The sequence below is a fragment of the Lactuca virosa genome, chromosome 5 (assembly GCF_052849685.1).
Source record: "Lactuca virosa cultivar CGN04683 chromosome 5, Lactuca_virosa_CGN04683_v6, whole genome shotgun sequence".
Classification (NCBI taxonomy): domain Eukaryota; kingdom Viridiplantae; phylum Streptophyta; class Magnoliopsida; order Asterales; family Asteraceae; genus Lactuca; species Lactuca virosa.
Window position 1 is genome coordinate 321,220,790 of NC_136430.1, and position 15,858 is coordinate 321,236,647.

At 33.2% G+C, this 15,858-nt stretch overlaps 1 protein-coding gene across 1 annotated transcript; it reads left to right on the forward strand.

Annotated features, from left to right (window-relative positions):
- The first annotated feature begins 10,300 nt into the window (after positions 1-10,300).
- On the forward strand, positions 10,301-11,056 carry LOC145115327 (basic form of pathogenesis-related protein 1-like). Its single transcript, XM_079051601.1, has one exon. The coding sequence runs from the start codon at positions 10,392-10,394 to the stop codon at positions 10,872-10,874; it is 483 nt and encodes a 160-aa protein (XP_078907727.1). The 5' UTR covers positions 10,301-10,391; the 3' UTR covers positions 10,875-11,056.
- Positions 11,057-15,858: the final 4,802 nt, after the last annotated feature.

The following is a 15,858-nucleotide window of genomic DNA, read 5'->3' on the forward strand; positions in this document are numbered from 1 at the left end:
TGGTAGGGTGGTGGTGTAGGTGGTAACGAAGGTTATGGGTGGTGGTGGTAGTGGTGGTGGTTGTGACGGTGGTGGTGGTAGTGGTGTCGGTGATGGTGATGGTGGTGGTGGTGGTAACGGAAGCGGTGGTAGTGGTGGGTGGTGGTGGCGGTGGCGACGACATCAGTGGTGATGGTGGTGGTGGCGGGTGGGTGGCGGAGGTGGTGGTGGTGGGTGGTAGTGGAGGTGGTGGGTAGTGGTGGCGAAGGTTGTGGTGGAGGTGGTCGTGAGTAGTGACGGTGGTTTTTCATATTTAATGTTATAAATGAAAAGGGTAATATGGTAATCTTCAACATTCCCACTTGAAGGAATTTGAATTTCCTCATTTTTTAGATGGAATTTATTTTCCTTCAATGGAAGGAAAGTTGGACACATTTAGGAATCCAATTCCTTCTCAAAACTTGAACCAAACATAGGAAAGTGATGGAATTAAATTCCAATTCCTTCCGATTTCAACAGATTCCTGCGAACCAAACGACCCCTTAGTCTTTTTACATTCTTTAACTCGAGATTCCTTGTTAATGTTATAATTAATTATAATCACAAAAACTATCTTCTAAATATACTGAATAATTTTTTAGGAATTTTTAAGGTTTAAACAGTTGAAAGTGTGATTTGGGTGGCTTTTAGCTTATTTGATTTTTTTTTAAATTAAATTTTGCTTATCAACAATAAAATGGTGATTTTTGGAGTTTGGATAATTTCCAATTAGAACTTAATAGAAAGTTCGTTGTACCTGATTATCTAGTTATCTTTAATTATCATAGAACCCAATGGAAGCTTGAGAGTTATTGTCAATGTTCTTTTTATTTGTAAAAAGGGTATCAGGATAAGATCAGAGAAGTAGTTATAGATTCTACTAACAAAGACATGATAGGTACTTGTATTTTTTGTGTTGTTTTCTCATTGATTTTTCTTCTTTACATGTGATGTGATATTACGTGGTGTTTTGAATATGCAATTACATAACCAGTGGTTGTGGCATTGTGGGATGAGTTTGTATGCCAATTTCAGTCGTTCGGTAACACAACTGAACATGAGATTGATATACTGAGACCCCGTGATCAGGCAAGCCACAAAATTATGTTTCAAGGTTTTTTTGGTTGCACCAAAAAAGGCTTGAAAATTAAGTAAATAATCATTTATGTTCATTTTATATTCTCATTTTTCTGGAATGCATTGTTCTGTAATCTTTTGAAGGCATTGATGGAGAACTTTTTAGTTATTCAGATTGTAGAGCGGGGAAAAGAGGCCTTGAACATTTTCCAGTTGTAGATGGATATGATTATAGTGGTGGAAGTATTATTTTGAACACCATCTGTTATCATGGATTTGCTAGTCTTATGTTGCGCATGTAATTTCTATGTCAACAAGGCAATATCCCTCTAGGAAATCAGTTTAATTATTTGTAATATGGTGAAGAATGGCTTCTGACATTGATCTAAAAAAAGCTTTCCAGATTTTGAAACTTTGAAAGCTAATTTTAGAAATTTTGACCAAAATCAATTTTTAGAAGAATATCAAGCCGAACATACCCCCATGGAATTCCTCTGATCTTTCAAATATTTCTTTGGAGGTACATGTTTTTTCGGAAATTGATATATTTATTGAATTACATCTTCTTCATTATTTTTTTAATAATTTTTTTGGTTGCTTCATGGCAGCCCTTACATCTTGTTTTGGTTGGATTGTATCAGGAAATGACTATGAATCTTAAATTAGTTGCTGGTGGATTGGAGTTTTTCACTAAACCCAAATGTATCATTCTTTTGTATAACCATTATTGGGGAACTTTTATTCTTGCATTATTAACATTGATTAGGCTACTAGAGTATGAGTCTAAAAACATGATTTCTTTTAAGATCCGTACTATGGATAAGGAGATCCTAAGATCTGGAACTTAAATAGCGATAGAGGATTCTGTGGAAAGATCATGTTGTACAAGCTAGCATGAAGCTCATTGGAGCATCCATCACCATTTGAGTTCCACTACTCTCGAATCAATTTCATCTTTTCTCAAGATAAGATTTTCACATTATTATAAAGGATCAACTCAAATCAATTTCATCTTTTCTCAAGGTAAGATTTGCATAAAATATTTCTTTGTTTTCTGTTCATTTTCATTGCAAAACAACTCCACTATTTAAAAGTTACTATATGAATTTCTATTTGTTGGGTAGATAAGAAAGCATGATTGGACGGAGCAGGGATCATCATCGAAAGATAGAATCTACAAAGTTGTAGTTAAGTTGAAAGTCAGGAGTCTTGTATCCCTTAAATCAGATGGGAAATCAGCAAAAAAGTTATTTCATGGAGCTTTGTCCTTGATAGTAGAAGCTATGAATTTGTGAAGATCTTTTCAGTTCATTGTTGGTTGTTATCTCTAAAAATGTCATTACACATGGAGGTCATCTACTACGTGTTCTGTTTATACGGTTCAAACTCCTTGTGCTATATATCATTTTGTTTGATTTGGGAAAAGTTTTGTATCTTCTTTTGTTTCTTTAGTGAGCTAAATGTTTTTTTTTGAGTTTATCTTGTAGATCGATACTTGGGTAAGCCGCTAGGTAGCTATGTTAGAGAGTGCCTTGAAGGATATTAAAATTAGTAAATCTATAAAGAATTATATTTTAAAACACTTCAATTTATGACGGGAAAAATGTTTGTCGTAAAATACGTCGTAAATGCATCTCGTTATGCGTGTCATTAAAGCTCTTGTCATAAGGGAATATGACATGCATTTGCATGTCATGAAATGCATGTCATAAGTTTATGACACGTAAATGCATGTTATTTTCCTTTATGATTGGGGCTTTAATAACATGCAATTGCATGTCATTAAATGGTTGTTTTCTAGTAGTTTAATAGTCCTTAAACCCTAAAAATTCGAGCAGCCCATGGGCCTAGGCGTTGCGCACCTACTCCGCCGATGTAGCCGAATACACATTTTAATCTCCATTTCATCCATGGCCAAAAGTTAAAACCTAGTTAAATAAAAATGTATATACTGAGAATAGGATGTTACATATATAATGGCTCAATCTTAAAAATTTCAAATCTTTCATTTTTGCTACGGTGTTCATGAAGGTTGAACCGCAACCTCTTAGCGTCATTCAAAGCATAGTCCAACCTTAAAACATCTTACAAATAATTGAAATTGTATGGAAAATATCTAGAGTCCACTAACCCTCAAATATGTCTCGAAAATGTCAAAATGCATGAATTGTAGCACCTATATACAACCCAAATGAGAGAAACAAAAATAACAATGTGGAAAGCAAATAAATACATGACAGGCATTTAGGTAGTTCGGTATCTAGTTATTTTGTATATCCATTAGGAGAAAATGACAACTTGTATTATTTATCAACTATCAAATGAATGTTTCAAAGCACTTACAAGTGAACAAAATGAATAACCTATAACCATAACACTCAATTATATCATGCGAGAGAAAGGCGGCCAAAACCAGGTCAAAAGACCTATGATTGCATTTTTATTAGCATATAGATGGGAAGCGCGACATAGGGCCGACCTGAAGTCACATGGCCACATCGGCATGAAAATCCAATTGGCAACATATGTTAGATTCCAACTAGTTATGATCTGTTGGAGTTTAAACAAGCTAGTTCCTAGGTCATGGTGACTCGCCAACATGGTAGTTGTTTTCTTTATGATCCTATTTATCTCGAGTAATGTAATAGATGTTAGATTTTTAGGGTAAGAAAGCACTTGGAATTCTGAGAACCATGATAACACTTTCAAATTGAAGTGTTTGGGTTGTACTCTCGAATCTTCAATTGATAAGACTTAGAAATTTTAAATAATTAGAACAGAGAATGAGATTGCTAAGAATTTCATATGTACAAAAAGATGATGACCAAACTTGGTTATAAACCACCTTTCTATGAAAACTGTCACAAGGAAGTTTTCTATCTCACAATTGTCCAAACTGCCACAAGATAGTTTTCCACAGTGATAAACTATCATAAAAAAATTTAATAAGGTAAAAAACAAAAGTGAAAACCGGGTTCATTTTCAATAATGTGGATTTATGACACATTTTTAGCAAAGCAATATATTCCAAATAAATCACTATGTATAAGTTCAAAACAGAAGGTGTTGCATGAAAATCAAATAAATCGCTATTTATAAGTTCCAACACCTTGCTTTCCCTAACAACATCTTTGAAAGGTTGTCTAGTGATTTTAGTTAACATGCATGTTTTACATTTTTCATTATTTATATCAAAAGCATGAATTAAACTCATTTTTGACATTCCTTCTAATATCTTGTATTGAATATGTCTTAGTCTAGCATGCCATAAATCAATTTTTTTTCAAGTTATTTCTAGTACTAGAAGAAGCCATGCAAGCAGAATTATCATAAATAGAATAATAAATATTAAGTCATATAATACTATTACATATATATAAAAATCCCACAAAAGAACCATGTACTGACAAGATATACTTGTCAATTTCTAATACTTGTTTGTAACCACAATTATTTAAGACAATTCCAGACACGAGATTATTTTGAATCACCGATATATACAATACATTGTTCAAACAAAAACACTTTTCGGAAGTCAAGTAAAGTAAAAAAGATCTTAAACCCTTGATTGGTTCAGTTGTAATATTTTCCCTTTTCACAACAGATGCATCTTCAATTGGTTAACATTCCTTGAACCAACGGAGATCTTTACAAATATGACTTGTTTCTCCTGAATCAACCCACCACGCAACATCATCATCCTGCACATAAAATGCTTCAGAAATCACAAAAATATAATTTTGAAAATAATTAGACTTTTCATGAAAATAGAAATCTAACCTTGTTGCTTTTCTGGATCCTTAGATCCACTTGCACCAGCACCAGCACCATCCTTGTTCACTTTACGAAGATGACAATCCTTCTTGAAGTGACCCAATTTGTTACAAACAAAACACTTTATCTTCTTGTTGGAAGACTTGTCACCCTTTCCTTTAAACTTCCTTTTACCATTAGACTTCTTGGGATTCTTTGATCCTTCTCTTTCCACCATGTTCACAGAAGAGGAACCAACTTGGTTCTTTCCTTTAAGATTGTTATCCAGTTCTTAAGTCCTTAGAGACTGTTCAATCCATAAATGGCTTCCAAGTCAAACCAAATTTAATTCCCCTTTGTTAAGTTTCAGATTATCTCTAAACATTTTCCATGATGGGGACAGTTTGTCAATGATAACAACTACATAATAGGCTTCATCCATTTTAAGATTGTGTTAAGCAAACTGTCCTAGAATCCTTAACATTGCATTGTATTGTTCCACAACGGGCTTGACGTCATTCATCCTGTAACCCATAAAGTTACTAAGTAGAAACTTTTTTATAGAAGCATATTCAGTCATGTACTTGGTTTCAAGAGAATCCTATAGTTATTTTGCATATTCGACATTTTGATAGATGTCAAAAAGAGAGTCATACATACCATTGAGAATGTGCCCCGACAAATGTAGTCATCATTGTCCCACTTTTTGAGTGGTCATCTTCATCAAATTCTAGCATGGGTGTACTCAACACATACACCACTTTCAGAGTGGTTAGGAAGAACTTCATCTTCTTCTACCATCCACGAAAGTCTTGGCCTTTAAACTTCACAAACTTGTCAAATTTTCTTGTCATTTACTTCGTAGAATCGCCACTTGCCATTGTCACAAAACACTTCAATATTTTTTAGATTTTTAGGGTAAGAAAGCACTTGGAATTCTGCGAATCATGATTACACTTTCAAATTGAAGTATTTGGGTGGTAGTCCCGAATCCTTAATTAGATAAGACTCAAAATTTTTAGAGAACAAGAACAGAGAATGAGATTGTTAAGAATTATGTATGTACCTGAAAATGATGACCAAAAATGGTTATAAACTGCCTTTGTCCGAAAACTATCATAAAATAGTTTTTTGTCTCAAAATTTTCCAAACTACCACAAGACTGTTTGCAACAATGGTAAACTGTCATATAATGGATTTTTAAATAACGTCAAAAAAAAAGTCAAAACCGGGTTCATTTTCAATAATTTCGACCCTAGCTAGGGGCTCTGCCCCTTGAACCTCACCAGGGGTTGCCGCCCTTAGACCCCTCTCCCATGAGCGCTGCCCCCGAACCCCCGTTCATTCAGGGGTTTCGCCCCTAAATGACAGTCTACTTTGAATAATGAACAAACTTAAACAAGTGTGCACTCCACACCTCCCTTACTTGTTTAATATTTGTCAAGATTATATTTTGTTAACAAATTAATCCATTACACTTACTTACACATGGTGATACAAATCACCAATAAACCTTCCCCATTTAAGTGTAATCTTTATTAACTTAAAATAAAAACATAACAACAAAAAATTGATGCATAAATGAAAATGTCTTGACGAATGAATTTCACATTAGTATATTATTTGTTCCAGATATTTGAATATTAGGGTGTCACTAAGTATTGAACCCTTTCTATTCATAGTGAATACATGGGGATAATACACACAAAAATTTACATTCTTATAAGTTCTAACTTGACATTATATTTTACTAGCTTGTATCCCATCCTTCAATAAGAATATCAAAGCCAAGTCCTAACTTCTTCAAGAATCTAAACTCCATGCTTATATAGGTAGTTCTTTTGTTCTTGCACCTACAAACACAATTTTTAAAAGAAATATTAAGATATAAAATTTTAACCTCCTTAATTTGCAGTACTGAACACATACCTTGGGATGATGATAATAATGTGTTCCAATCTTCAATTATCAAGTTTTCTACATTGAATTCAACATCTATAATTACATTAGATGAGAATTGGGTATCTCAATATGAAAGATTTTATTTAGACTTTAAACCCATCCCTACAGCTACCTTGTGCACAAGATCTCTTGCTAACCCTTTGGTTAGATGATCAACCAAATTCAAATGAGTTCCGTATAAACTCCACCAATATCACACCAGTCATGACGAGCTAACGAATCATGCAATGTCTAACACCTAAATGTCTAGACTTCCCGTTGTACACTTGACTATAAGCCTTAGCCAAGGTTGCATCACTATCACATCTGATTGAAATGGTAGATATCAGTTTGGGGCATACTGAAATTTCCTAAATCAAATTCCTTAGCCACTCATCATCTTTACCAATAGCAGACAATACTACAAACTCAGACTCCATGGTTAAGTTAGTAATGCAATTTTGTTTCTTGGATGCCCAAAAAATGACACCTCTTCTAATAAGAAACACCCAACCACTACTAGAGGAGTGATCCTCTAAGTTGTTAATCCAGCTGACATCTGAACAACCTTCCAACAAAGTAGGATACCTATTATAAGTTAAACCATAATCCACAGTATCTTTCAAATACTTGAATACTCTACTTACAGCTTGCCAATGATGTGGACCAGGATTAGTAGTATACATATTAATCCTTCCTACAACATATGCTATATCAGACCTAATACTAATCATGACATACATTAGACAACCAATAACCTTTGAGTATTCAAGTTGAGACACTGGAAATCCTTTATTAGGTAGAAGCTTAAGATTAAGATCGATAAGAGTGCTAACAGTAGAACAATTTTCAAAGTTAAACTTTTTCAATATCTTCTCAATATAATGAGATTGAGAAATTGAAATCTCATTGTTACATTGTTTAATTCTTATTCCAAGAATTACCTCAGCCTCCCACATCCAGAGGCTCTGACCCTTGTACCCTTCCAGGGGTTGCCGCCCCTTCGACCCCGCTCCTTAGGGCACTACCCCCAGACTCCCGTTCGTTTAGCGGATTCGCCTCTAAATGACAATCTACTTTGAATCATGAACAAACTTAAAAAAGTGTGCACTCCGCACCTCCCTGACTTGTTTAATATTTGTTAAGATTATATTTGGTCAACAAATTAATCCATGACACTTAAATACACATTGGTCATACAAATCACCAACAAGAGATGCATAAGGGATGTATGTGTATCATAATGTAGAGAAAATTGCAAATTTAGCCAAATACACTAATTACTTTGTGGAAAATAGCCAAAAAAACCCAAATTACAAATTTAGCCCTTAAAATCACAGATGGATTAAGCCCATCTGCGATTTCGCATTTCCATCTACGAACGTACAAGTGCCTAAAGCACATCTGTGCTTTAGGCACTTGTACGTTTGTAGATGGAACAATCCATCTGTGATTTGGTGTTTTCCATCTGTGATTTCGTAGAGTTTTAGTATAAAAATGTTTTTTTTCTTCATTTTTCACTATTTTTTTTAGAGAAAAAGGGTATATATACAGCGAAATAACAACAAAAATGATAATTTCTTGAAATTTTTTATATATAATAAGGTTATTTTGTAGCCAAACCTTATAAATTTCGTAGTAAAAAAAAAACAAAACAAAACAAAAAAAATTCATAAAATCACAGGTGAAACGAGAGGAAATCGCAGATGGACATAGTCCATCTGCGATTTTAGGCTGCAAAAAGGGTATACATACCGCGAATAAAAAAAACCCACCTGCGAACGTACAAGTCTTTAAAGCACATATGTGCTTTAGCCACTTGTACGTTCGCAGAGGGCATGACGAAATCGCAGATGGCTTATACCCATCTACGATTTTAGTGGCTAAAAATACAATTTTGCTATTTTCCACAAAGTAGTTAGTGTATTAGGCTAAATTTGCAATTTTCTCCATAATATATAGACAATTACATTATCTGCGGTAAAATGGTTCTCAAAGAGGCTAATCTTGATGGTATTTTAATTATGCTCCATAAATCGAAGTTTTATTTAAGTTTATTAGGTTTTAATCGTGGGTTTAGTTACTGTTTATATAATTGGAACTTGGTGAGTGGAACATAGTCAACGTTTGATGGATTTGAGTGATAAAAACGTTGAATTAGAATACTGTGAAGAATTGAAGCGATTCCAACTTTAAAAAAAAAAAAAAAAAAAAAAAAAAAAAAAAAAAAAAAAACATATAAAATGTTACAGTGAAAATAGTAGAATATGCAATTTTATCGGAAAACTGCGATAAAATCCTTATATATTGGTTTTATAATCGATTTAGTCATTTTATCTTTTTTTATTTAATTAAGACCAAAAAACTGATAACGGTATTTAATTTAACCATTTTACCCCGCCAACCCCGCCAACAGGTCATCCAACTTTCAAAAATTATATTTTTGGCCAGATTTCAAATTTTATCCTAAATTTGGTCCAAAATTTACACTTTTGGCCCATATTTTAAATTTTATTAAAAATTTAGTCAAAATTTACCCTTTTGGCCCAAATTTGTTATGAATTCATCATAACTTTAGTTTTTTTTAGTCAAAAATTATGTTTTGGGCAAAAAGTGAAAATTATGTTTTGACGAAATTTGTAATAAAATTTGAAATTTGGGCAAAAAGTGTATAATTTTGAACCAAATTTGTAATAAAATTTGAAATCTGCGCCAAAAATATAATTTTTGAAAGTTGAATGACCTGTTGACCAGGTAAAAGGGTTAAATTGAATACGATTATCGATTTTTAGGACTTAATTGAATAAAAAAAGATATAAGGACTAAATCGATTATGATACCAATATGTAATGATTTTATTACAGTTTTCCACAATTTTAATGAACGAACAGAAATTATCAATTCAAGTTAGGGAGAGAACCTTTTCATTTCACATATATATGGGGAAAACATTTTCTTCAATAAACGATGGGTTTCAAACTTAACATATTGTTAACAAATTTTAGCAAAGAAAAAAAAAGGGAAAGGAGATAAATGAAAAAATAAAAGAAAAATAAATAGTATTTTCGTATTTCCGAGTGAGAGAGAAGTGAAAATATAATAAACATTTTATTCATTTCTCTCCGGATACTACAAAATCGAAACAAAGTTAGTAGGAAAAGATTTCATTCTACTTTCTTCTAATTTTTTTTCATAAAAAAAGTGAGGAACACGAATTAAGGGATACCGTTGATAATTTTTTACGTTAAGGGGTCAAATTGATCATTTTAATATAATTTTTTTAAGAAATAAATTTAAAGTCAAATCTACTTAGCTTGTTTTTTGGAAAAAAGAAATAAATGTAAAAATTAATGTGTAATATTCGAAAAATGAAACGGTTTCAAGATTGAATCAAATTATGAAGGTTTGTCATAACATATAATGAAACTTATCTTGACAATCTTATCTATATCTGTATATACATATAAATGTCATCTATTACCGTAATAAACTATAAATACATGAGATTAATTTTTTTCCATACCTTCTTATAAGTACCAAAATCTTATAACTGCCCTTCACATTACGCTCCATTTGGTCCAGGCCTCCAAGACACCATAAATATGAAGCTAATTACAATCAAATTGCTAGCCATGGTCCTTTTCATCATCCCATCCTTAGCACATCTCTCGTTAGCCTTAAGGAGGGACTTCCTTATTCCTCAAAACAAAGCTCGGGCCGAAGTTGGGGTGCAACCCCTCATATGGAACAAAACATTGGTAGACTATGCTCGTGGGTATGCATACCAAAGAATTAGGGACTGTAGTTTGCAACACTCAGAAGGACCTTTTGGTGAAAACCTAGCTGTAGGTTATGGTGATCAATTCACTGCAACTGATGCTATTGACATGTGGGTTGGGGAGAAACTATACTATGATTATGAATCAAATTCGTGTTTTGGCGATGAGTGTCTTCATTATACACAAGTGGTTTGGCGTGATTCCATTAATGTTGGTTGTGCTAAAGTTATATGCTATAATGATTGGTGGTTTGCTATATGCAACTATGATCCTCCAGGGAATTATGATGGCCAACGACCTTATTGAAAATCATAAACGTCTGATAAATTTATATGTATCGATGTTATTATCGAAAGTGTTTGCTTTATTCGATAAGGGCATTCATACATACAAATATACTATTTCATGTGATCTTGTGTTTAGGAATGGTGTAGAATGATCACTTGTACCTTCACCTAAATGCACTATTTAATGTGATCTAAGTATTAATGTGCTTTTTAATGTGATATTTTCTCTTTAATTTTCAGATTAATATTTTTTTTCCATAATCTTGGTATTTGATACTATTTTTTTTGAGCGGCCATATATAAAAACAAAAAACAATGACCCAAGGGGAAGATGGACCGGAAAACTCTTGTTTAGTGAGATGCTAATAAAACTTATACATTGTTATATATTTATGCAACACAATGTTAGAAACAGTGACCGACCTCTACTTTATCCTTTTATCCCTCAAGCTCTTAGGCTACGGGGTCGGGGAGTGGGACTCAACACCACCCGACAACCATGACATGGACTCGGGGAACACCACGCCCCGACATACCGAGCTCGGAAGGGGTACTCAACACCTCATCGCCGAGTCTCTTTCTTCTTCATCTCTTCTTTCCTCCTTTCGTTTCCCCACTCGGTATCCCACCCCTCTCTCATTCCAAGCTTTTTCTCTCGGTTCTTCCTTGATGGAGCTGATATGGAGTTCGGCAAGTGCTGTACGACTCCCTTCAGCCTTAGGTCAGGTCCTTGGAAGTTTAGCTTATTGACCAATAGAACTATTAACTGTTGACTTTAATTAACCAACACAAACCTCTCTAAGTTAAAAACACAAATAATAGGGACATTCAGTCACGGTTTAGATTGCATTACAAGGTATATTTCCAACATATACACTTTCCACTTAGTCTAAATAATCTATCATTTTCAGGTAGTATATTTAAGTTTTTATTGCACCTTTTTTATTACACTACAAGAAATATGATCAAAACAGGCAGCGACTTTAGCGATAACACCAAGTCGGGTGCTTCTGCATCTGATGTTGCAGCTAAAACATCGCATACTTGGCATACCACATCCCGATCGGTGTGATCCAATTAAAAGTGATCCAAGACGTGAATCTTTTAGATCGGTCCAATGACGTTCCTTTGTTCTCAACAAATTCCTCCTTGTTTTTCCAGGGTTCTAGCCGAGATAGATATTCAACAAATTACTCCTAGTTTTTCCTAAGGTTCTAACGGATAGAGATATTTAAGAGAGAGATTATGGCCAACTAGAAGATATCAACGAGTTGTATTGTTCATGTGGTTATTCGACTGTAATATTTTGGTGTAAGTGGTTCGATACTCAAAGGGGATTTATATGTAAAAATAATATCACAAATAATGTCACCACTACTAGAAAACAACGCTTTTAATAAAATGCATTGTGTGTCATAAATGGGTACAAATGACACGCAAGTGCATGTCATTAAATCCCCTGACATAAAGGAGGACGGCACACATTTCCTACAGTTCCGTATCATTAAAGTCCCTATCATAAAGAAAGACGACATACATTTTTGTGTATCATAAATTCAAATGTTTTAAAACATATATATATATATATATATATATATATATATATATATATATATATATATATATATAATTTACTAATTTTAAAATTAAATAACACATTTGAAGTATCATAATACAAACTAAAATACAATACACAAGAAATATAATTCATTGCACAAAATATAATATGTTAAATGAAAATAATCATTCAAATGGTAAATAAATGTTATAAATTGCTAATTATGCACAATATTTATTATAGAAAAACAAAATACAACATTAAAAGGAAAAGATGAGGAAGTTCTTATTCTGATAGTCAAAATGATAGCTTTAATGCATCCATCTTAACCAATGTTGACTCTTTTTCTACAAGCTCCTTGCACTTGGGGACATAAACTAACTTGTGTAGTAAAGAGTAAACTATGTTTTTTTTTCAAGTCAAATCAATCAAACTATGCTACTATTTCTTACATTTTAACTAAAAAGGCCTAAATACATGAAATAATGACTTACTGCAACTTATTTATGGTAAAGGAAGCTTAAATGCAAGAAATAGCAAAGTACATTGCTATTTCTTACAATTGGGGACATAAAATGACTTGCGTAGTAAAAAAAACTGAATTATCTTTTTTTTCTTTTCTAAAATCTTCTCATTTAAAGTAAGGTATTATTTCTTTCATTTTAACCAAAAAAATCCTAAATACATGAAATAACAACTTACTTCTACTTATTTCAAAGGAAGCTTAAGTGTAAGGAATAGCAAAGTACATTGTTATTTCCTACACTTGGGGACATAAAATGACCTGTGTAGTAAAAAGAGTAAATTATGTTTTTTCGAGTCAAATTAGCTACAGTGTGATTATTTTTGGTCTACGGGTAGAGCTAAACTTTTTGCAATTTTGGTCCAAAAACATTGGTTACACCTGTATTCTAAAAAAACTATTGATTTCCAGATAAATGTTGATTATAAATAGAGCTAGTTGAATGAGGTGCAGGTACATTGCAAGATTAAGTCGATCAGTCAAAAAAATTATATTTTTAACAAATATGTTCCATAAGAATTGACTTATAACTTTTGTGGAGGTTTCCCATAATCCTTGAGGCATTTCATTGAATCGTATAGATATAGACAAAGTAAGAGTATGATTATTCCTCGCTTCATCCTACATGTAAACAAATTTGTTCAAAAAGTGATTATAATATAAAAAAGCAAAACAACAAAATAACAACATATCAAAGGAACATATCAGTAGATCAAAGGAACATAAGATGTGTAATACCATGTTTTCACTTTACGGTAGAATTTAATATAAACATTTGTTTATAAAATTCGAAGTAGAAATATACTACATTTTAGACACAATAATCATCATAAACATGTAGTAGATGTCAATACGATTTCCATAGACATAAAGAACGCACAAATCTGACTTCATATGAGGAACTTATGACTTTTCTAAATTTTGCGTTCAACCCAACATAGCTAGGTGTGTCATACAAAATGAATTTTAAATCGGTTCCATTTTAGTCAAAGCAATGTAAATAAGAGTTGAATATCTCGTAAAAACGAACTCGTTGATATAAAGAATGTCAAGAATAGAGTTTGGATGAAGAAGTTATGAATTTTGCAAGAATTTTAATACTCTAAACCAGTCTAAATAAAAATTACAAATAGAGAAATAATCAGTTGTTGAGACCTAAAGGAAATTTGTAGTGCTCGCTGAGACGATTCCGAGGATATAAAGAACATAAAAAATGAAGCTCGTATGCATAATTTATGGCTTTTCAAATATTGCAAAAAAGTACCTACGATATGATGACATGGCGGCATGAAAGCGCGCCACATGGAAGCACCGGAGACCAGGTCTTTCTGACGACATGGCACCAGCCGAATATCAACACATGGTGCCACGAAAGCTTGAAACATGACATTACTGATTAGCGACAAGTAGCCCAAAGGAGAAATGGACGCGTGTTGCAAGCTAGCTAGAGCCATCGCTCAAGGGAGCGGTGCGCCTAGAACCTCGTCGTAGCGCGCCTCCGTCCCCACCAACCTATTCATAGATCGCAAATTCTCCATTCTTCCTCACACCTTTCATAATCGAGTTTTTTTCTCTAGAGACCCTTTCTCCCTCTAGATTTATGATTTTTTAGAGTTCTGAAGTATTCATAATAAGGCTCTGAGGCGGCAGAGTGCTAGGAAGAAAGAAGTGCTCGGTATCAAGGTTTTTCCTGCGACTTTCTAAGTTTTTGCTAGAAACATTTGTATGTTAAGCTGAACTTACTACGCTTTAAGTGTAACATATATATATATATATATATATATATATATATATATATATATTCATAGTCATTATTATGAATCTAAATATAAGATTTATCAGTGATTTCGGTTATAATACTAATTGATGTACTTACGGGAATGATGTCTAGGCTAGATTTAGTGAGGTGTTTAAAGTGGGATTTCCAAACAGTATACTTTGTATACCATACAAACTCTACCTCCAATAGGATCTTACATGGTTATTACTTATTTGATAGTACTTAAGGTATTCATTGGGATTATTGAAAGATCTAGCCTTCATTACAAGATTGCCATAGAGATTAATATATAGTAGTATTATAGGTTGATACTTATTAGGCGCGTTGCTCGCCAGTTGGATCACCCAAATAACTGTTAATCGTCTGAGAAATTATCCATGTGAGTTTTCTCACTATAGCTTATATTGTAATATGCATGCAATTAGGTTTTGATATGTTATTAGACTTGTTAGAGTATTTCTTGTAAATGTTATTTGTTTATATGTTGATATGATATGTTAAGGGTTGAGGCGTTCTCGCTTTTTGCGGAAGGCCAAGATGCGTGCATTTAAGCTTCGTGTTGATTTCCTAAGGGGTAAGTTGATGGAAACGACAACTTAAGCATTGTGAACCTAGATACTCACAGGGGGTAAATTGATGGCAACAACCTAGATATTTACAAAGGTGAGGTGTGGCAATAGTGACTTAAGCGTTGTGAGCCTAGATACTCAATATATGTATGTATATGTATTGTGATATATGGTATTTTGGGAAACTCACTAAGATTCGTGCTTACCCAGTTGATTAAAAATGTTTTCAGGTACTTCTTCGGTTCGTGAAAAGGGAAAGGCTTGACTATACATATGAGCATCGACTACATGTATTCCGCATAATTTAATTATACTTTGATTTAAACGAAATAATGAAAATGAAAATTTTATCATGAAAAATCGAGACATTACAAGTTGGTATCTAAGCCTTGGCTTGATAGAATTGGATGAACACTCATTTGATTCCAGACTCAAACTAAGGATCTGTATATCTTAACAAATCTTTTAAAGAAGAAGAAATTTATTCAAAAGAAAAAAAATGTGGTGTATATAGTCGGCCGAAGCTCAGAAAGGAAAGTGATTCCCAAATATCCATAATTGTTATATTCATTA

Excerpts from the sequence above, each read along its gene's own strand:
- LOC145115327 (XM_079051601.1), top strand. The coding sequence starts at position 10,392 with ATGAAGCTAATTACAATCAAATTGCTAGCCATGGTCCTTTTCATCATC.